The 23,073-nt window shown below is 51.0% G+C and overlaps 1 protein-coding gene across 2 annotated transcripts in view; it reads right to left on the bottom strand.

Moving 5' to 3' along the window:
- The window catches only part of SLIT3 (slit guidance ligand 3), a 583,670-nt gene that overhangs the window by 91,792 nt on the left and 468,805 nt on the right, over positions 1 to 23,073 (bottom strand). For both annotated transcript variants that reach the window (XM_036224942.1, XM_036224941.1), the window contains 3 exons: positions 19,423 to 19,494; positions 13,341 to 13,504; positions 5,678 to 5,819 (listed from right to left, as the gene is read on the bottom strand). In XM_036224942.1, coding sequence (XP_036080835.1) covers positions 5,678 to 5,819; positions 13,341 to 13,504; positions 19,423 to 19,494 — 378 coding nt within the window. The remainder of the gene's footprint in view (positions 1 to 5,677; positions 5,820 to 13,340; positions 13,505 to 19,422; positions 19,495 to 23,073) is intronic.

The raw sequence follows: 23,073 nt of genomic DNA, 5'->3' as shown, positions 1-23,073 counted from the left end.
GTAAATGGCAGAGCCTGGACTTGAACCCGGATTGGTCTGAATCAAATATCTGTGTTCTTAATCACTAGGCTAAACTGCTTCCCCAAAGAAATCACCCTCGTGAGAGTTTACAATGGTTCTCGTCTTTCCCATCTCTCTTGCTCTTTCCTTGACTTAGGAACTGTCTAAGATGTCTATATTCTGCTGAAGAAAGGGAATTCACGTTTATCCTTCTCCAAAGTCATCCTGGGCCATTTGGTGGGAGACCAGAAAACAACCCAGAGCCCAGAGGTTCAGCTCCCGATGCTTGCCTGTGCTTGGAACAGGGCTGAAGGGGGAAGGTTCCCACCCAAGTTGTCTTCCTGCCCTTTCTCTTCACCTTTGCTCCTGCTGGTGGTTCTTCAGAAAGGCAGTGAATCCTAGACTCTGCTACTGAGTTTATGTGTTTGGTCACAGCAAAGATGAGGAACGTGGGTGTATAAGACCTGAATGATCCTTAACCCACTGTGCAGAACGCCTGGCATTGCCTACGGACAAAGGGCGGACGCAGAGCCGGACTGGTTCTTACTACACGCATATGCCCATGTGCCTCTGACAGAGAACATTTTTTTTTTTTCATTCTAAAAAGAAATGAATGGAAAATAGTATGGGAATGTGAGACTAATCGTTCCATCACATCGTGTGTGTGTGTGTATGAGTTTTTCTTTTTAGATTCCATTTGGTAGCTTCCTAACACTGAGCTACTTTTCTACATGCAAATGGTATTTAATCTTCACAGAAATCTCTAGCATGTACCATGAGCTGCATTTTACAAAGGGGAGACTTGAGTGAGGCAGGAAATGATAAAGAAACGCGCCCAAAGCGGCTGGACCAGGATTCACGCCCAGGACTCTTTGCCCCGAGGCTCTATTCTTAATGATTCTGCTGCCCGATTGGCTTCCCTTTCATGCCGCCTGCCCCCCAGCCCCCACCCCCCACCCATCTCACCTCCTTCCAGGTGACAGACCCGAGAAACCTGTGTTCTCGGAACATTTTAAGAATCACTGATGTCAATGATTTCCAAAGCCCTTCGGCCCTCTCGTTCTGTCAGATGCATTTTTGTTTTTGTTTTTCAGTTCTTTCTCTCTCTTTTTTAAGTCCCCTGGTGACCAGTGTAATGGGGAAATGTTTGCTTTTGGTAAGTAGCTGTCTCCCCACTCCAGATAAACAATGGGGTAGGGGAAGGCTAGGTGGAAAGCGGGGTACTTTGCCTCTAGATGCTTCCATGTAGGACTTGACCTTTAAGCCTATCTACAGCCTTTCTCCATCAAAAAAAAAAAAAATTACCTGCTATAGCGGGGGGCATGAGACACGGGATGACACTCTGTGGGGGTATGGAGCAGATACGAGAGAAGACAGGACAGAGATTAAGATGGGACTTGAGGTACAGATGGTCCCTCTACCGCCTTGAGGATCCAGGTGGACTGATGATGACAGGGGAGAGGAGCCTGTGAGTCTCTGGCTCTTCCCAGAATCTATCCCTGCTGGAGGCTGGAGCTGGTTCAGAGAAACGTTAGGGAGCAGCAAGAACGGTGCCATTGGTGGGGGCTCAGTTTCGAGGAAAATCTGCAGTGAACCATCTCACTGTGGGTTCTCTGGAAGAAAGCTATTTTTAGAGGAATTGGCTCTGCTATGCGGGGAGACCAGCACACACTCCTCTGAGCTGCTCTGGCTTTGATAAAAAAAAAATCTAAGAGTCTGCCAGATAGCTTTGCATGAGAGATAGCTCCCCATGCAAAATGTTGAGGTGTGCAGAACCCCTCCCGAGGTTTCGGGGCATCACGACTAGCTAAGGATTGAGACTTGGGGGAGGCAAGAAAGCCTGATATGGTGCCAGGCATCCCTAAGGGGAAAGGAGAAATATGGGTCGTATAGGCGGTTATGGACACGAGGCAGAATTCTTAAGAGTAAAAAGGAAAAGCCACATTTGGCTGACTTTGGGATGATAAATCAGACACTTCCTATTCATCCTGAGGTGCGTCCTGCAGTTTCGACTCTCTGCTCCCTTTTTTCATCTTTCAACCTCCCCCATCTGCCGATCTTTTCTCACTGCTAAGAGGATGCATTTTAGCTGCTTTAAAGATTTTTAGGCCAACATACAGGTCGCTGCGCACGGGCTTTCTTGCCTTTAGGAAAAAGCCAGGTTCCTCACAGGTTTCTCTTACATGTCACCTCTCCAAGGACCCTCCTAACCGTGGAGTCTTGCCTCATCTGCTTTAATGTCTCAGCTTCATTTCATCACAGGAGAATGAGGCGAGCACAGCAAGAGAAGTCCTGGGCAATCTGTCTGATGGGCAGTGGGCTCCCGGTCAGCAGGGGCGGTCTTTTTTGCATGTCTGCATACATTTACATGACGATCAGCCACTGCCAGGCTCCATTCGGAATGCAAGCGGCCAGCCCAGTTCTCGAACCTGTTCTCTCAACCTTAACCTTCAAATAACTGACCTAGCTTCATGGAGGGACCGCTTATGCAGGTAGCTCCCGCTCCTATGCTATGGTTTCTGACCCCCTATTAACACAATCACAGCAGTCACTGCTAACACAGTATATCCTGTGTGCTGGACTCGGCGCTAAGCATTTGGCAGTATTCAGCATACATTCACTTAACTTTCATAAGAGTCATTAAGAAGGCATCGTTAGCCTCTGCCTTTTTCAGGAGAGGAAACTAATTCTCAGATTGTTTGTTGATGGCTAAAAGGCAGGGCTAGAGTTAGATGTGGGTTTGCCTGAATCCATGGTCTACACTCTTAACCATCTGGCTGTTGTTTGTGATGTTTGTTTTTGGGGAACACTCTAGCTAGGTTGGCCATTTCCAGATTTTGGGATTTCATACGCGAGGTGGTTACAGGTCTTTTATTTTGCCAGTTAAGGCAATTTCTCTCTCTCTCTCTCTCTCTCTCTCTCTGTTACGCATAATACACATTTATATAGAGACATACATTTATAATTATATAATAATTATACATATAATTAAACGCATTTAACACACACATATTCTGCCTTCAGTGGCCATAATTTTATAAAGTAAATGATATTTTTAATAACAACTATAATGAAATGAGGAAGTCCAGGAATTTGAAATGAAGGACACTCCTTTAAACTGAATATTTTTTTTGCTCAGTGGAAAAATTATCACATTGTTCTTGTTTTTCTCACTTTACCTCAAATCAGGAAAAGCTCAGTAATAATCAGGGAGCCTTTTAGATACTGCCACTCTAGCTTGTCAATGTTCCCTTTAAAATCTGATGTTCGGGTGTGAGCTTAACAGCTCAGGTCTGGTCTGCCTGAGCCCTACCTTGGACATGGAGATCTGCAATTTCTCTCTCCCAGAACCTGAGCGGTGTACCTCTGGACCACCTGGACTGGCCTCTCTCATCAGACTGTGGTTTAAGACCTGGGGACAATCTGTGCCTGCTGAAGAGAAAACCTGGCAGATGGAGGGAGAAAGGAACAACCTGGGGGAATGTGAAATGACATGAATGTTGGCAGGAATTCTGTCTTGAACGCCCACCTTGGGAGGCCCAGAGTCCTGCCCTGGCATGATGGAGAGGGAAGGGGGGGGAGGCCTCTTAGAAAGAAGAGCAAAGGGTTAGCTGGGTGGAGAGAGAAACGGGGCTGGCAAGTGACATTGAAAGGCCTGGGGTGGGAGAAAGAGAGAAGAGGAAGAAAGAATCAGGGGAGGAAGAAAAAGAGAGGGGAAAATGGTGCAGAAAAGGAAGAGCAAGGACAAGAATAATAAGAAATGACAGGAGAAGGGTGAGCAGGAGAGTCGGCGAGGTCTGCGGGAATTCCACGGGAAGAGGGCTCTTCAAGGCTAGAGTCGGGACCAGGAGGAGCGAAGGAGGGTGAAACTGGAAGGGCATTGATCACTGATTCTTGCTGAAGGGAAGCCTGGGGGCTGAGCGAAGGTGGATGCAGACCACAGAAGGTGTGGACGTCAGGCCAAAAGGACGCTTCGCTAACTAGCCCCTGCCTACGGGAAGGGCGTGAAGGCACGAATTGTGTCCGCTGGGGCCTGGGAAGAAAGTGTCAAAGGAGATCAGAGAAAAGCTGACAAAACAGATAAAGAAACTAAGGCTCCACTGTCGTAAGTCATATGTTTCTTCTCATCTCAATCATGGTGAAACCAAAATCCTTAAAATGCCTCCGTGATCCGGCCCCTCACTACCCCTGGGACCCCAGCCCCTAAGGCTCTCCCTTGTGTTTACGCCACACTGGCCTTCTGGTATACCAGGCACCTTCCTGCCTCAGGGCCTTTGCATACACTCTTCCCTTTTCCTGTAACAGTCTTCCTTAAGATACTCACTGTTTTTTTCCCCCCCTCACTCACTTTAAGTCTTTCCTGGCCTTATTTATCTCCATAGAACCTGCAACATTCTATCATGTTATCTAATTTATTGTGCGTCGTTCATGGTCTATCATGCTCTTCCCACCACTAGAACACGAGTGCCATGAATGCAGGAATTTTGTCTGTTTGTTTGCTAACACTCCCCAAGCACAGGGCTGCGACTGGAACCCCGTGAACTCACAACAGACATTTGCTGACTGGATGTATGAATGGAAGAGTCAATGGACCATCCACTGGAATGTGTTGGGATCACAAAGGCAAGCACGGGAGGAGGAGAAAGAGATGAAGAGGCAGAGAGGGGAGAGAAATGAATGTTTTTTATTCAGAGGGATTTTAGCTAATGATTAGATGGAGGGTTCCAGCTAATTATGTTTTGAATAAAGCCACCTAAAGGTGAAGGTAGAAAATGAAAACAATTATCATCACATAAAGAGTGATCTTGAGGTCATTTTTGACTGACCCTCTTCTCAGTCCAGAATTAGACACTGGCCTTTTTCTAATGCATGAGGGAAGAGGGGATGAGATTGAGCTACGTGGACAAACACATTTTACTGGAATTTTGGATATCTGTGCACACGCATAACCATGCACGACCTGTCTCTACCTGAAGATCGATCCAGAGGACAATAATCCAATTTGAAATGATTACGAGCTCAGTCTCCCGCTCGGATAATGGCAGCTCTCAAATACGCGCATCGTTCATGGACTCTGCACCACCGCCTCACCCAGAGCACGTCCCCGCGTGCCAAGGACTGTACTAGGTGCTTTCATGCAGTATCTCATTTAATTTTCACAACCACATTATTATAGATGAGAAAATTGAAAAGGAAAGAGGGCAATTATTTTTCCCAAAGTCACCTTGCTGGTAAATGGTAGAGCCAGGATGTAATCACAGGGTGACCCCAGAGCAGGGACTGGCTGGCTTCTACTGTAAAGGGCCAAATGGAACACACACTAGGCTGGTGAGCCGTAACTTGCTTGGTCATAACTGCTCACTACTGTCTTACTGGAACAGCCATAGACAATAGATAAACAAATGGGTGTGGCTGTGTTCCAATAAAACTTTATTTATAGAAATAGCTGGTAGGCGTATTAGGCCCATGGCTGTAGTCTGCTGATTGTGCTCTAGAGTCTATGTGCTTGACCATTGAGCTATCATACCTGGGGAAGCCTGGAAAAGGACAGCAAAGAGATTCCTAAGGGTTCTTAACGGTAGCTCTAACCCAGCCCTCTGCCAGCCTGCTGGGGAATTGGCTGAGAGAGAGAGAGGTTAACTCGCTAGGGACAGAGGGTGGCAGATGGGGCACTTACATTTCAACGATGCCCTCTGGCAGGTTGGCAGGGATCTCCGTCAGGCCCTTCCCTCGACAGTCCACGATGTTATTACTGCACGTGCACGCCGAAGGGCAGGAGATGGAGTTGGCGTTGCAGGCTGGAGGCTCCGAGTGGGGGCCTGTGGGACCGGAGCACAGCGGTCAGCTCGTGTCGGAGTCAGGAGCCGCCTCGATTTCTTTGCCCCTTAACCAGCTCCCCAGTGAGGCAGCTTTACCTGATAAGCTACCTGGAAAATGATCGCCGGCTGACATCTCCCTTCATCTCAGAGATACAGCTGCCACTGGCTGAATACTGAGCCAAGAAGAGAGATTCTGACCTTGACCTATTTCTTGATTGTTCCACCTGCTCTGTCATCCCATTATCCCAGCTTTTCAAAGAAAGAGTTGCTCTTAGAGCCAAGCATGCATGAAAATACGCAAAGAGCTTATACTAGGGCCGCTCTCTCAGGGCGCCCAGTGTCTGAGGGCACCGGGGTTTGAGGCTTCTGCCAGGGAATTGGACGCTGAGTATAGACACACCTTTATTCCTTTCTCTAGAGGTGGGAAGTCACTATTGAAACAAGGTGGGAAGAAACAAGGTGGCCGAATATCACCATTTGGGACCATTTGGGGCCGAGTTAGAGCTCAGCGATGTTTGTTGTTGTTGTCATCATGCTAATTGATGTTTTTATCACTCATTGCCTGCAAGACCTTAGGCACGTCATAGTAGCCCCTCTAAGCTGTTTTGCTACCATCTCAGTGAACAAGGGAGTCTGGGCTGCAGCCTTCCGAACCCCTTTCAGGGCCTAAAGACCGACGACTACTGTTCATCAGAAAACTGGAAGCAGAGGAGCGAGACGCGTAGCAGGCCCTCCCCTCCTCTGCTGCGCCTCTCTCTGTAGGTGCCAGAGAGGATCAAGAGCGAGGGGCTCCCGGCTCCTCACCCGCATCCTGGGGAGGCTGGGAGCAGCATGGCTTCAGGTGTCAGGGCTCTGAAGTGCAGATGGCACTCCCCAAAGGAAACTGCTAGGCCTGAACCTCCGCATGGAGGGACAAGTGTGCCTGACGAAGCCGGGGGAGAACCCCCGCAGTGGGATGCACTGCCATTAGGGAAACGCCAGGGGCCCTGTGGAGGCGGGGGCCTGGGCGCCTGCATTTCCATTGACTGAGGCGGAGGGTGGGAGGTTACCTGTCATCCCTCTTTTGATTTGTCAATATACTACTTGGTTGGGGTGTTTCAGGAAAAAAGGAGGGAAGACATCATCCTCGAGGGTTCAAACAGGCAACAGGAAGTTCTGAGATGGAGTTTTTTCAAAGGTGGCCCTTCGGACTTCTATGCTGAAGGTAATTTTGTTTAAACCAGACCCAGGTTGCAGCCTTGAGTCCCTGGGGAATGAGCTGGGTCATTCACGGGGTGGCTCTGATTCTGTAGGCAATGTGTGTTTGTGCTACATTAAAAGGGATGTTGTCAAGGCAAAAAGGCCTTTGAACAAGATTCCTTAACCAGGTCACTAACAATACCTTTAATTACGCAGAGAGGTAATTATAGCCTCTGTGCGCTTCCTGGGCGGGCAGCTCCTTCGACAGGCATTCACACACGGCAAAGACATCACTCTCTTGATGACACGAAACATTTCAGGTTGAAGGTGGGGTTGAAAGCTGGGTTCGTCTTCCCAGGAAACATTCCCCTCTAATCAGTGCTTGATGGACCAAGCCCGTTTCCCTTTGGGCCTCTGACTGCTGTGATGGCAGAAGTCCCTCCCCTTTGCTTTCTGTGTCTGGACAGACTGAGTCTAGCATGTAAATTCTACCAGGGCAGCAGGCTCTTCTGTCTTATTCCCTGTTACATCCCCAGTGCCTAAAACCGGGCCCGACACAAAACACCGACTCCATAAACACAGCTTGGTGAATGAGCAGATGAATTTACGAATGAAGTTGGCCCAGAGTCTGGCAGACGTACGGGCTGAATGTCACCAAGCTACCGAGGCAGCGATCCTTCTGGGAGGGCCCGAGGGGAGACTCCCTAAAGTGCTGAGTGCCATGGGCTCTGGCCAACGGGATCAGCCACAGAGCGTGGCGATGGAGTGGCTATGGGTTGATGGGATTCCCCTGACTGAACTTAAAGGCTTTCTGCCTCAGCTCTCAGTCCTGGCAAAGGCCATCTGCCCAGTCCCCTGGGGCTCCTTCTGAGCCCCGGCCACTTGCATGGGTCAGGCACTCCACTAAACAGTGCCATCGAATCCCTCCCTCTCGGCCTTTCCTGTCCACATGTGCTGAGGGTGACGAGGTGGGGCAGGGAAGTGGCTTTCCAAGGGGACTAAGCGCGAAAACACCTACCTTTCTACCCAGAAAATTCTCTGACTATGAGAGGGAAGCAGAGAGGAACGGGAACAGATTTATATCAGGAGAGGAAGAGTCTCTTACGTACCTTTGAGGGAAGGGACTATCTGGGTACGTGTTTGCCTGCATACACGCCTGTGTTCCTGTCTCATACCATGTCCTCATGGGGCCCAGGAATCCTCGCAATCCTTGGCCGAGCCTGTCTGCTGGCACCACCTCCCCCGTCCCTTAAAGCAGAGCGTAGTGATGGACTAGCACACAGGACCCTTTGAATCTACTTTCCGAGGTGTTCTATCATGAGCTGAGGCGTGCGTGTGGACTTGCTCCTCGTTTCTTCCTTTCTAATGAGCGTCCGAGCTCTGTGCTCTTGGAGCTTTCCTAGTAGCATTGAAATGTCGCTGCTCTGAGCAGAAGGATGCTCTCATCCGGAGTAGGGAGAAGAGGGTGGGGACCAAGTCCCTGTCCCCCATCTGGGCCCAGCTCGCCTTTCCTCATTCACCACTTTAGCTTCAAAGTTTCAATCTGCAGCTAAAGCGACCTCTGTGCCAAACAAGGAGGAAGTGGAGATGCCTAGGCTTCTGACGACGCCTAAGATTCTCTGAATTGTGACCAGGTGCCTTGATGAAGGCCAGGACAGAGCAGAACTTGGGGAAACAGAGGCACTGGCCCTTTCCCGCTCTCCAGTGGTGGGGTGGGGCACACCGCGAGCTCGGGGGGCAGGGATGGGTTCCCAGCCTGACTTCTCATAGGGAAAGGGTCCCGGCATGGACGGGGCACTAATTACCCTACCAACTCTTCCCCTGGTTCTGAGGGACGAAAACGATGGAGTGATGACCAGGGAGATGGCTCTGGCCCAGGAGCCACCTCACTTTTGTTCTCCTGATTGGCAAAGAGGTGATCATCATGCCAAAAGCAAGAGGCCTAACTTATCTGCCCAGATGAATGGGGCAAAGGTCTTCAGACCTCCAAAAGGCCTTGGAGACAGTGAGGACATGAGAGGAGAGCGTTCTTGTCCAAGGACACAGCGATGGCAACACCATCATTCTCATAAGAGCGGCTAATGTCCACAGAATGTTTTCTTCGTGCCAGAAACTGCCTTAAGTGCTTTGTATGCAGGATCTCACTTGCTTCTCATAAAATCTACGACGTAGGCTCTATTACTATTGTTCCCATTACACTGATAAGAAAATGAAAGAACAGGAAAATTAAGCGAACTGCCCAAGATCATGGAGCTAGTGAAGAACGAAGCTCCACATTTTTGTCCGGTGCTCTTCGTACCTTCTCTTCTGCCAAAAAGACACCCCAAATGCCTCTCTTTACTGCTGTGAGACTGAAGACCATCAGAGCCTCAGAGTCCTGGGGGGTCGAAAGAGGAGGCTCGGGTGGAGACGTGGATCGGGTAAGCTACACTGGAACGACTGGCCGTCCCTGTGAAAGAGCCACGTTCATTCTTCTCTGTCTTTAAAGAGAACACCACCCTGTAGAGTGCACAGATTTGAAAAATCCAATGGCCTTGCGAGCATGTGGAAATAAATTAATTCCAGTATTCAAATTAAGCATCCCTGTTGGCCTCTGGCCTTTCAAAAGCCAACAACAGACTGCAGTGACAATGGGACTCGAGCAATTATGATGAGAATATAAATGAATGTGATTTAAATACCAGAGGCATGATAATTTTGGGAATGGCTATAAACCTAATAATCTCATTCTTGCAATGTCCAATTATGGTGTGTTAATTAAAACCTCCTAAGGAGATGGGCAGCCAGTCAGGCTTACCTTAATTATCTTTATACTTAGTAACTGGTCCCAAATTAAAAAAAAAAAAAAAAAAAAAGAGAGAGGGGGCAGTTTCTTGTTTCCAGGGAGATAGATCTATTTCATTTTTAATAATAAATGAGAATATGTTCATTGAGAGGATTGAACACTGTTACGGGCTTTTGGGGCACCTGAAAAAATGTTAAGATGTGGCCCCTTATTATGTGAAGACCTGATCAATTTTAATTTAAAAGTATCTCACATTCGAAGGCCATGGGCAGATGAGTGTGAAATGGGTGGACAACCCAATGAGTTCAAAGATGTTCAAAGGAAAGAGGTAATTGACTCAGGAGGTCAAATATTTAATCTCTTTGAATTATAAACTGTGACTGGAAAAAATTTTCTCAGATTAAGATACCAGAAAGTTGACACATTGAAAGATAAATCCTAGAGTTTAAATTCTTGAATAGACCCTTTACGTAAAGATTGAAAAAACCAAGCCAAACAAAAAACCAAACAAACAAAAAAAAAACTCAGCAACTCACATAACTTGAGCCGGGTAGTGGCCCAAGCAGAACCTTTCTTCTATGGACTCTAAAAAAGTCCAGTCTGGCTCAGGTAACAAGAATTGGGGGCTGCAAACTCTGCTCATCCTGGGGCCCTAACCTTCCTCCTGAATCAAGGAATGCTAACAGGAATCGTTCCGGCATTAGCTGAAGGAAACCAAGCAGTCCGGTTGTATATCACAGAAAAAACAAACAAACAAACAACAACCCGTTAACAATAAATAAAATAAAGATACAGTCCCTCGTCCTTTTGAAAAATTCCCACTTATCTCCCCAGATTAAAAAAATAAATGCCTTTGATTGGAAGGCTGACGGAGGACGTGAATTTTGTCCGCGCATGCTGCCAGCGGACTTCTGGGTTAGCGGGAGCGATAAGGAACGCTGTAGCAGGGCTTCTTGGGGGAAGAGGCCGGGCTCCAGACAGCTGGGTCCAATTCAAAGGGAGATATGTCAGAGACTGGGGCAGGCAGGGCCCTCGCAGGCTGAGCGAGATAGAGCCCCTTCCTGTCTCTGCAGTGGTGTGTTTGGTGAATTTTTCCAATACTGTCTAAGGGCCCAGGGAGGTTTTCCGATGCGCCCTTGACAGGGGCCACTGGTGATGAAGCTACAGGCAGGGATGGCTGAAATGGTCCCCCATGCCTTTCTCTCTCCTGAGCAGATAACCTATGTTTCTTAAGAGATGTTCTTGCCCACCCTGCTTTCTTGACTGAAGTCTTCCTCCTTCAAGTAACTGAGGAAGAGCTTGAACGAGGAGAAGCACTGGACCTTTGCACCCCAAACACCTGCAATCGGAGATGTGCAAGCTCTTCTCTTTCAGATGCCCTACTGGGCTTGCGATGGAGGGGCCCGCGCCCCCGGCAGCGGGTGCGTGGAGGGTGGTCCGTATGTGAACATAATCCTTCTCTTTGACCCCCCGCTGTGTGCACAGCCTGAGTCCTGCTCCACGCTGCTCCCTGGCGCCCTTCCATCACAGCCTCATGCTCCACCTCTAACAATTATTAAAGAGGGGGCGCTTTTTGGAAAAGGTGGTCCTCTGCACCCCAGAACTGGCGGCAGTGGCTCATTCATCATGGATATTCTATATACCAGTTCCTCCAGACCATTATATCTGTCTTCGACCTTTTCAGAAAGTAACCCTGCACAGCATTCTATTTCTAACCCATGAAATCCTGAGAAAGCAGCTGAAGACACCCTCGCGCATAATGGTCCCAATGTGGCGCTCCCCTTAATTCCTACTGTGGTGACAGGGTGGAGAGCCACAGCATACTCATGTCTGGAGTCTGTGGACTGAATTCTTATGCGCCCCCCAAAAACACCTGACTTCGTATTAAGAAGCCACAGGATCTATCGAAAGCAATGGGCTTCACCGCTATGAACGGGGCAGGGTGGGGGGTCAGCATTTGTAGGACCTGCACGGCCGGCCTTGGCCACCTGGGTTTTGGACCCTGCCTGCTGTTGGGTAAGCAATGTCTTGCGACTCCTCTGATGGGACGGTGCTTTTGTGACGAAGTGCTGTTCGCTGTCGCGTGCAGCAGGAGACCTGGCGCCCACCTATAATGATGTGTTTTAACATTCTCCCTAATTAGGTTTTCTCATTAGCTCTTGGATGACTCCTGCACTCTGTAATTATTTCTTTCACTGGCACTTACGCCGATATTGTATCCTTTGCCTAATAATTACTGTAATTATAGTCACTATATTTGAGTTTGGTGCCTATAATAAACGGTTTCATTACGTGTGTTTGATGGGAAGTGATTTCTAAGTGGGCGTCTATAGGAGATTATGGAGGTGCTGCTCCAAGACATGTTGGAATGTTTTTGGATAATAAAGAACTTGATGAGGTGATAACATGACAGGAGCAAGCAGCAGAGAACGAGATGATGCTGAATTCAAGGAAAATTCTGATATATCGCAAATGCGACCTAAGTGCAGAAGAGAGCCAACCTGTACTCCAGGTCAGCCTGGGCCCCGTAGCACATGCTGACTCAATAAACCTTCAACGCCGAAAACCAGTGACAGTTAAGAAAGGTGACAAGTGCAGTCCCCGCCAGTGCCCAGCACCCTGTGGTCCTGCCTCCTTCCTATACGCTGACTCCCTATGGAGGCTGCTGCACCCAGTTCTGGGACCGGGTTCGTGGCTATCGGTAATACCTCTCTGGGAAAGTCCTCAACTAAATACTTCCTTTTTCTGAGGAAATCAAGGGATTAGCTCTACTTCTTTGCCACTGGAGAAGAGAGGGTAGGTGGGACTGGAAGATGTCAAAGAAAGGTAAAAAACAGACGAGCAGGCCAATTTAGGACTCGGATCAAAAGCCACTCTGCCCTCCGGTGGACTCTCAGCGTCTCGGCCACCTCCCATCCCTGGGGACCTGAGCTGCCTTCGGGACGTCTGTGCACTTCCACGGCCCACAGATCAAACGCTTATGTTTGCTCAGCACATTCTGTGGGCCCCCTGAACCGTAACAATTAAGCTCCACTTATTAGCCCTTACCAAGTGCCATGTATTATGTTAAGTGTTTTATGCGCATTATTTCATTTAATCCTCCCACCCATCCCTTGAGTTATGTACTATTATTATTTCCATTTTGCAGACATGTGGTTACTTGCCAAAGTCACACTCTAGGCGGGAGCAGAGCTAGGATGTCCAGCCAAGCAGGCTGACCCCACAGCCTCCGTTATCCTGCCTCCCAATTGCTATGAGCGAATGGATGTCAGGAACACGTTTAGCAGATGCTAAAGTACCTAACGAACATTAGGTTTCTTGGCATAAATGGACTACGGGGCTTAGCGGAAAGTGATTCATAAGTCCTTTGAGCCCTTTCGCTTAACAGATGACAAGAGCATCTCTCCTGGAACCCCTCAAGTGACTATGGAGTGCTGGTATAACCCAGGGGGTTCCGCACCAAGCTCTGGGCTGGGGTGTGTGTCCGAGTCCAGGGTGACGTCGGGGGAGTCGTGGGGGCGGCGTCGCAGCACAGGGGGGGCGCGCAGTGGGCTCACCTGGGCACACGTACTCCTTCTTCTGCACGTCCGCCACGTTGAAGCCCCTCAGGTGCACAGGGGCCATGCAGAGTGTGAACTGGCCGATGGTCCGTCGCTGTCGCAGCCAATCCGAGAGCCAGGCCAGGTGGCAGTCGCAGTACAGGTGGTTGGAGTGGAGGCGCCTGGGAGAGGAAGGGACAGAGGGAAGACCCGTCACAGTGGGAAGCAGGGCAGGTAGGCGGACTGCCGCTGGCTGAGCAGAGTGGGCCAAACCTCTGTGCCCCTTTGCCCAGCACGATAGTCCTCGAAGCCCAGGGGAGCGTTTCCCTCTGTGTGACTGAATTACCACGGGAACCTCAACCCTTTTATTGCCAAGTCACAAATGACGGTTATCTTCATGTGCAGGCCACATCCAATGGGGCATCGAGGGTTGTGAGCAATTCCCCATTTCTTCATAGTAATTCCATTCTTTTCCTTCCCACTCAAGGGAGCCTCAGCACACAGGAGGGGGAGGGCGACATTGTTACAGTGACAGTCCCGATCCGCGTCAAACTTCCGCAGGAGTGGCTCACGTGCAAGTTGCAGTACGTTAGCTAGCGCGAGCTACACGTCGCTTGAAACGGCTTCTCCACCTCTTCGCCCTGGCACCAGGGCTGAGATCTGCTGTTGCTTTTACCCTTTCGTTCTCTCCCTAAGTGTCCCTTTAATGAACCTTCTGCATGTGATGCTGGCGAGCCTAACACCACCGTCACTGAGTGCACCAGCCAGGGTGAGGAGGTGCATCCTCCTATTTAAATAGGCGGTGTGCGTGCCGGATTCCGGTGATCCATGGCAGCGTCTCCGTAATGCTCTTCGCCTGCTTCCCAAGTTCAATTCCGCCTGATTGATCTGCTATTCCGACCGGTTCAGGCGCCTCTGAACAGACTTCCTAACCAGCTCCAGGACTCTGGCTTTCTCCTTCTAGGAGCTGTGACCCCAGATCAAGTTCTTGCGCTTGAGTGAATAAAATTCCCTAGGACGATCTGCAGGTTCCACTTCCCAGGGGAATCCCCGCTTGTTACGGGACTTGAATTTCCTTTCCACTGACTGAGGGACAGACTAAGGCTACCCAGTGGTGCTTCCAAAGGTCCTTCCCAAGGTTCCTCTATCAGGGGTTTCCAACTCCCACATTGCCTACGACCCTAGGTCGTCAGGAGTGGTGACCTTTATAGTCACATTAGCTGAGCTTTAGTCACATTAGCTGATCATATATTTGGCTTTCTGATGCAAATTTCGAATGCCCGATCCTGGACATGCTAATCGGCCAGCAGTATCTAGGGACTTTTAAGTACTCTGTGTCAAGCCGGTTAGGACTGAGTGGAGGCCAAAAGCAGTAGCTCTGGTCACCTCCATGCCTGCAATGGAGAGCGCTGAAGGGCTCTTGACCACACTCCACTTCGCATAAGGTCAGCACCGCTAAACACCGGCCAAGTGCAGAGAACGTGTGCCGCATGCTGGCACGGCCTCCCCGCCCCTGTGGGGGTGGCGGGGGGCAGACCTCGGGGCGGCCAGGGCCAGTGGGGGCCTGGCAGTCCTCATATTAGAGGGACTAAAGGGACCCAATTCCCACACACAATCTTTTGCTGAAAAAAAGTTAAAAAAGATTAAGATGTCGTTTTAAAATGATTAATTTTGAGGTTATATTTTTTTTTGTATTCCACAGCAAATTTTAAGGTCAAACACATTTTAACAGGCAACTAGGTCCAAGATACGTGCCTCTAACAGGCCTCAAACACTACTCCCCTGAGTTTCAAAGCTCAGACCTCTGCTGCTGCTGAAGGCGCTTCAGAAAGAGGTGAGACAGGTGGGAAGGGGTTGGAGGCAAAACCCTAAGCCAGGGGAAGGACCTCAGGTCTAAGAGGGAAGGCAAGACCTCTGCTTATTCAGCAGAGATGGCCGTTTTGCGTCCAGGACAGAGAGAGGGTCTGCTGGTCCTTCTTTCCTGAAGAGCAGGAGGAAGGGCCATCCTGGGAAGTTGCAGTGTGAGTGATCACGATCCGTCTCCTGACCCATCACTGAGCTGTCCTGAGAGGGGAGAGGACTCCACCGCCTAACATGCACCCTGGGGTACAAAGGCTTCCCAGGAACGTGGCCGCAGGGGGCCGGTCCTGGCGACGAGGTGGACTAGAGGCAGGCTGGTGGCACGTAGGCCGAGGGACTGGAGTTGCTTTGTGCTTCAGGAGGATCGGAGCTTTGTGATGAGAGTTTGGCTTTTATTAGGAAAGGCAGCACCCTCCCGGGCAGTGAGGGTTGAAAGCCGAGGACACAGGGATTCACCCCAACGCAGCGAGCAGGGCCCCTCAAGGAGGATCAATGTGAACAAATCCCCGTCAGTTCCAATCAGGGTAAGAGATCAATGGAAGAACAAAAACGAGGTTTAGGGAAGTCAGATCCTTACTGAGCGGATTAATTTCTGAGATAATCCAAATGCCAGAGGTTCTCCCTTTGCAACACTGTATTAGGTTGGTTCTTCTTCGAGTCCCTAGCCATCTCTCTCCTCGCCCCCACTACAGACGGTCCCTGTTCCTTTGTCTGTCTTTGTAGGAATGTCTCCTCTCCCAAGTGGGACCACGGAAAGGAGGTGACAAAAAAGGACTCGAAAGCCACGCGAAGGCTCTTGTCACAAGCCCAGGGCAGCTGATGGGCTCAGCTCTCCTGCTCTTGGAATTTTCCCCCCCAGAAATGCTGGGAGAGTCAAGCTGGGCAGACCTTTCGAGCTGCCTTTCAGATCATGTTTGAGAGATTAAATTGAATACTACGATACTAAATACTGACAGTAAAAGGAAAATAATCACGTTCGTCATGAAACGTGAGCCTGGACCCCGGCAGGAGTATTTCTGATCCTCCTGCGTGAGACGGGAAATCATTTTACTTTCCTTCAGTAACTGTGGTGCGTTGGGGTGGCGACGGCATGGGGGTGGGGGGCCTCCGCGGCCCTTTGGCCTCGTGGAAGCCCTGGTCCCCCCTTCGTCTGGAGCGCGCGTTTCTGCTCTGTCTCTGCGGAACGTGGGGCGCTCAGGCTCCGAGGTCACGTGGCCCAGGTCTGACACTGGCCCTGTGCTTGACGACTTTGGCCTCGGACGGGGAGTTAAGTCGGGGCCTCAGTAATGCCATCTGTAACATGGGGACATTAATGGTCCCCGCTCCCCTTCCGAGGGCTGTTTGTTTAGAAGGCGGAAACGATTCGTGAGAAGCGCCTAGCAAGGGGCCTGGGGCGCTGTAAGCCGCGGCAGCCAGGTCTGCCGTGGTGACTGCTGTGAGGGGCCTGGCTCCAGACACTGGCCTCCTCCTGACCCCCGGCCCTGCTGCATGCGGCCTTCGTCTCCGCCTTAGACGCCAAAGCGTCGGGGCGGCGAGGCGCTTCCTGGCGCTGTCCTGCGGTCTTTTGCTGATGGAAACACCGTATTCCAAGTTGGCTAAACCACCTTTACGGAAAACAAGGTGAATGAATACAAATGCCGATTTGTAAAAGGTGCCTTTTGGCCACAGATGCTAAATTAAATTTCTGGCAAATCCTTTTAGAGGGGGTCAGTGTTCATTTTCTATAAAATGTGGCTTTCTGAATCCAATATAAAAGCTTTCCTTTAGAAATCCCATTTGCGACTTCCTTCCTCTCTCTCTCCTTCTCGCCTTCTCTAGCGCCAGCTCCCCCGCCCCCACTTTAATTACAGTGAAGGGGGATTAGTCAGCTCGAGTCTCTGGGGAGTTCTATACAGAGCCATCTCTGAAATTAAACTAAAGAGAAAATGGCACCAGGCAGGGAGCAAAGAGAACAGGCGAGATCGAGTGATTGATCGGAACTCCGCGGATGAGTGTTTGGGACCACGGGGAAGAATGACAGCAGAAACCGGGAGGAAAAACTCTCCCGCTCTCTTCCCTCATCCCGTACTCCCAAACAAAGCGCCCGAGGGCCAGGCCTGCCCATCCCCGTGTGGGCCCAGTCCGGCTTCTGTCGCTGCTGTCCCCACACTGAACACAACGGCGGGGAAGCAGACTTCACAGAGGGGCAGTGCCGGGGGCTGGGCTGCTGACTTCCGCAGGGAGGAGCCTTATTTCTGCTATTCCACCCCCTCGGCCCGATCACGGAGGCCGGGAGCCCTGGGCTGTGCTCTCCTCCAGTCCATGGTGGCTTGCTGGGGACTCCGAAGAGGCCTTTGAAGACCCAATGGTTTCTCCTTAAAACTCCATAACTGCATCGTTGTGTTTTAAGAGGGAGGGAGAAGGATGGACTTCCTTGGCTGAATTGTTGTCATGAGAGGGATTAAAGGAAGAACCGGGGAACCTGAGGGGAGCTGGGCTCCGGTTAGTGCTTGCTGAGTGCGCGCCATGCCCGGGCACTTTGCACCTCAGCACATTTCATTCTCTCAACAACTTTGAGGTGAGCATTGATTAACTAGCTGTCCTTAGAGGAGGAGAGAGAAAGAAACCCGCCCAGAGTAAGTGGAAGATCTTGCATTTCAACTCAGGTTTGCCCGACTCCGTATCTGTGTCCTTCCTGGGGCTCTGTGCATTGTTTCCTTATAAATCGCTTCATTGGTCTTTGCTTCATTCTCACCTGAGATAAGGTCGCTCTCTCACTGATGCAGGGGTTCTCAAACTTTACGAGCATCGAGTATCCTGGAGAGCTTTTTCAAAGCAGCTGGCTGGTCCCACCCCCCAGAGAGTCCGATTCCATAGGTCTGGCTGGGGTGAGGTCTGAAAGTTTGCTTTTCTAACAAGTTCCAGGTGATGTTGACACTACTGGTCTAGTGACAACTTCTGCTCTATGAGTTTTCAAATCTCTGTGGATTCCATGTTGCTTGGTACTTTCGGTCCAGGTTTCTGGCTAAATAGTGTGATGGTGATGATGGTGACGGTGGTGACGGTGATGACGGTGATGACGGTGATGACGGTGATGATGGTGGTGGTGGTGGTGGTGGTAAAACAATGTCATTTACTGTGTGCTCCATGCCGGGCACTTTACATATATAGTCTCATTGGCTCCTCACCACCACCATCATTTATAGAGGAGAAAACAGAGGTCCCAGAGCTGCTAATACAAGGCGCAGCATGAATTCCAACCCTTTGCCTCGGCCCTAAATACATTTGGCTGAAAGCTCTTGGGGGCGGGCTCTCCCCTCCAGCTGTGATGCAAACCTCACTGAGGACCCACCAACAAGGCAGCAAGCTTGAGTAAAACCTCTTTGGAAAGGCCAGCGGAGTCCGTCTGCAGAGCAATTTACACCAGGGTTCCTCGTTGGGAGCACAGGGGAACTCCCCAGGCAATAAGGGTACCGGAACTGCTCTCGGTATGAGGTGCTGTGGGAAGATCTGCTACCTGAGTCCACACCCTGGAAGGCGTGAGCCCCGCCCCCCCCCCCCCCCAAACATTAAAGACAAAGAACCGAGGTCCTGCATTCCAGCACTGGAATATCATCCAGGGTGCAGGTGAGCCCAGGAGTGTGCGGGGTGGGGACTGGGGGGATGGGGACGAGCATCCACTGAGATGCCGTCTCCTCCACCATTCCCAGAGGGGAAAACGACCGTGACCATTGGCAATATGCTAGAACCACCGGGTACAGGACATTAGCTATGGAAATGGTGAGTCATTACGTCTCGGCTCTACGTGTTCTGTGACGACGTTACACCAATAGACTTTTCCACTGAGATGGGAAACACAAAGGAGATTCCCACAGTTCAGAAAATCCCAGGGCGAGGAGGAATGAGCCTGTCTGCCATGGAATGGTGGCTCAGAACACAGATGGCGCCGGGCCCCTTCCCCGCCATCTGCCCTCACTCGCCAATACCCGCCTTCGTTAACAGCAGAAGGCGACAGTATTTAGATAAAGGAACCACTGGCAAGTCATAGACCATAGGTCTTACAAGCAGTTCGGGGTCTACACTCTGGCTGCCTGCGGTGGGGACGAGCAGCCCGGGGCTGCACTCTGGGCTGCCTGCGGTGGGGACGAGCAGCCCGGGGCTGCACTCTGGGCTGCCTGCGGTGGGGACGAGCAGCCCGGGGCTGCACTCTGGGCTGCCCGCAGTGGGGGCGGGTTGGGGGAGAAGCGGGGTCTTTACTCACAGAGTTCGAATCTTCGGCATGTGGTTGAAGCTGGTGACCAGGATACGGCTGATGTTGTTGTTGTTGAGGGTGCTGCGGAGACAGAGGAGAAAGGGAGCTGGTCAGCTGGAGAGCAGCGGCGGGGCGGGGGAGGAACGGACGTGACTGCCCGAGAGACCGCAGCTCAACAGCCGTGGGCCAGTGGGGCAGCAGGAGACAGGCGGCCACATCTCCGGGTGGTTAGAGAGGCCCCGATCCCCTTTTCAGGTGGCCCCCTCCTCCCTCTGCTGCCCTCTCGGGACTTACTTACCCACCTGGAGCAACAATTTGATCCCTAAAATCCTACGTGTGCTGAGTGCATCACTACAATACCTCTATTTCTCACGCTACAATGCCAGTTATGTATTACTGCCCTCGTTTTAGAGAGAAGAAAACAGATATACGTCATTTTGCTTAGTAACACATAACCCTACAAGGTAGGCATTAAACCCAGAGCTATCTTGCTCTAAACTCCTTGCATTGCCCTGTGTACATTCTGCCGGAAACAAAATGCTATGTGGATAGGTTATTCTGTAAGGATTTTCCAGGCATCTTCTGAGTCTTCAAGCACATCTTATCTATTTTAAGTGAGTCTATGAGCTCTGTGAGAATAGGGTTTAAGTCTCCTCTTTCTCGAGCATCTCCGTGGCCACGGATGGGACTTCCTACAGTGCAATGTTAGCAAAGACTGGTATCTTTGTAAGTGGAAAGGAGAGAGAGGTGTGAGGTCCGTAAATGGATCTCAACGAGATAAAGTTGCCGAAGGATGAAATCGGGCTGTTTAAGTAAGTACGGCCCTGGGCTTACAAGGACCTGTTATGGAAACCCAGCGAAAGCATGGCAGCCAAGGAAGCCATCTGCGGAGATGGAAATGCTGCGTAGCAGTAGGGCCTTTTCCGGTCAGTGACTTCGGTGGCTCTCCAGACGAAGAGGCTGGGCCGAATTCTCAGCTCTCTGGTCCCACACCTGCCTCACTGTGCATCTCTAAGAGCGAGAGTTGGACACTGCCCGTGGTCCAGTCCTTCATGGTGGTCACTGACCCCTACGCTCTTATTCTGTGCTTCTCCCCTGGTCACTTCAAATACCCTCTCACCAGCCCAATTCCTCTCCCTCTCCCATGGGCCCTCACTGGCCCAGGAAGGAGCCTTTCCTCGGAAGCCTTCATGAGTTAAAAGACTTTTTTTCTTTTGCCTTTGACTCTTGGTGAGCACTTTACATTCCTGTTAAAATGCCCTCTAACATTTTCTACATTGCACATCACTAGAGGCCCATGGCCTGGCCCACACACACTTCAGCCGAGTCTTACATACCCAGCCGTGTGGTCTTGGGCAAACTACTGACATCTCTTATCCACAGGTTCTCCAGGAACACAGGTAATGGTACCACCTCACAGGCTGGTAAAAGGCTTGGTGTGCATATGCGCTCAGTAAAGGGAGGCTACCATTTCGCTGACATCGGCGGAGAGAATCTAGGTCTGTCCTGGTCATTCCTGTTCCCCCAGCCCCCGTGGAAACGGGAACATAGCTCTGTCCAGCACAGTGACCGCCGTACTTCCCCACAAGGGGCCCTGCACGGCCTCCTTCCTCAGCTCTTGGTGGCCCTAGTGCACAGCAGGATTCCCGCGGTCCCGTCCCCCTCGCTCCAGGCTATTCCTCAGTTCCCCATGGCCTGGCTAGCATTTGTTTGGCCAACAGGCCGGGAGGAAATCTGTTTACGCAAAGGCACAGGACCTAATACATTTTCCTCCCTGCCGTATTTATGGTGCACCTACCATGTGTCTGGCATTATTTTAGGCATACGGCGTGGTAGAAAGGAATGAACAGGTCAAATTTATGTTGCCGGCTTCTGCCTACTCCATAACCGCACTGACGCAGCGGTGCAGACACCGCATTTTATGAAGTGGAGCCTACGGAGCTATTTCGTTTTATGTGGCCTGTCTGTTCTGAGTGTGTGCGTGTGAGGGTTAATCCATTCTATCTCCGCCCAGCCTGGAAGCATTCAGAACATCTCGTGAGCTGGGGCTGAAGAATCTTGTCACTCCCAGATGCTCTTCCTGATGCCTCCAGACAAAACGCAATCCCGTGGCCCCACTGTCCTCGCAGGGGCTGGGCCCTACCCCCCTTGCCCCTTTCGTCAGGGTAGAAAGGCCTCTGGCGCAGAAACGCTGCCTTCGTTTCCCCTTCCACCCCTCCCGGAGTTCTAGGTTCCACACGTGAGGGACACCTGGTTAGGGTTGTTGACTCACTACCGGCCCCGAATCTGAGCATCCCCCTTTTCTCCCCAAGGTAAAAAGATGGCTTTGCAGAAAAGAGCCTTTCTCCCGACCAAGCCCAGCCCCTCGACATTGGGCTGAGCTCACAGTTGGCCTTGATTTAGCCGAAGAGACAGTGCAGGGCTTGGACTCTGCGTCCAGCAGCAATGACTTATTAATGTATTACTACACTGATGTTTAAATGTGAGCCGTAATGAGGGCTATAAAACATTTACGATAATAGCAATTATTCTAGGGCCAAAATGACTAAATATGGTATCCAGACTTCCAGGATTTGCCGTGCAGGGCTGGCCAGCCCAGGGATGTTGAGGGCAGTAACCTCTCACACACTGACCTCCATGGCAGCCAGAGTTTTTGTTTCCCTGATGAGCATGGGTTCGATTTCCAGTCTTGGTGGCTTCTGCCCGTGCAGGGAGCCCGGTGCTCTGCCTGGTTTCTGTGCCCCCGCCCAGGCACCTGGCCTTCGATGGAGGGGTCAGTGTCGTAACCCCAACACAGTGTGGCAGAGCCCTGCGCACGGGCCTTGGAGGCAGAGACTGGGTTTGGATTCTGACTCTGCCGCCGCCGGCCTGTGCAGCCATGAGTCAGTTTTCTCGACCTCATCGGGTTTCGTGCTTTGTCACATGGAGGTAGTAACAGCACTGGTCTCACACAGCGTTAGTGGTGATGAAGTGACAAGCTAATAACGGCCGCCATTAACTGCAGGCTGATTGCACGCTGTCCCATCTCACTGAATCGCTCCACCACCCTGCGAGCGGGCACTGTGTCACGGTCCCCATTCCTGGATGAAGCGAGTGGGGGTGCCGGGATGGGCCCAACAAGCCTCACTCCAGGCACGATGCCTGTCTGCACCGTCCACCGCTGCTGGAACGGACGACCAATAACTCGGTGCCTTATAGCAACACAAATCGGATGTCCAGGGGACTGCGTTTTTTTCCGGAGGCTCCAGGAAGAGAATCTGCTTCTTGGCCGTTGGCAGGTGCACGGGCCACCCACATTCCTCGGCTCGTGGCCCCTCCCTGCAGCACTCCATCCAGCCTCTCGCTCCTGCTGTTCACTGTGACCTCCTGTTTCTCTCTAACGAAGACCCTCGTGATGACATTCACAGCCTCGCAGGGTAACACGAGGTGACCTCCCCGTCTCAGGATCCTCCGTCATACCTGCCAAGTCCCTTTTGCCGTATAAGCTGATGTTCGTAAGGTCCTGGGATAAAGACACGGGCATCTTTGGGGACAAGTATCCAGCCGACCAGCATGTACTCGAAGCGAGGTATGGAAAGCACACTTGTGGCTCACACTTGGCTCAAAGGCGACAGACAGTAATTATTTCCTACTCAGACCGTAGCTTGTTTGTTTAGTCCT

This window comes from Rousettus aegyptiacus, unplaced genomic scaffold (genome assembly GCF_014176215.1).
Source record: "Rousettus aegyptiacus isolate mRouAeg1 unplaced genomic scaffold, mRouAeg1.p scaffold_m13_p_7, whole genome shotgun sequence".
Taxonomy (NCBI): Eukaryota; Metazoa; Chordata; class Mammalia; order Chiroptera; family Pteropodidae; genus Rousettus; species Rousettus aegyptiacus.
The sequence above is the reverse complement of the archived record's forward strand: the minus strand, read 5'-3'. Positions and strand labels throughout refer to the sequence as shown.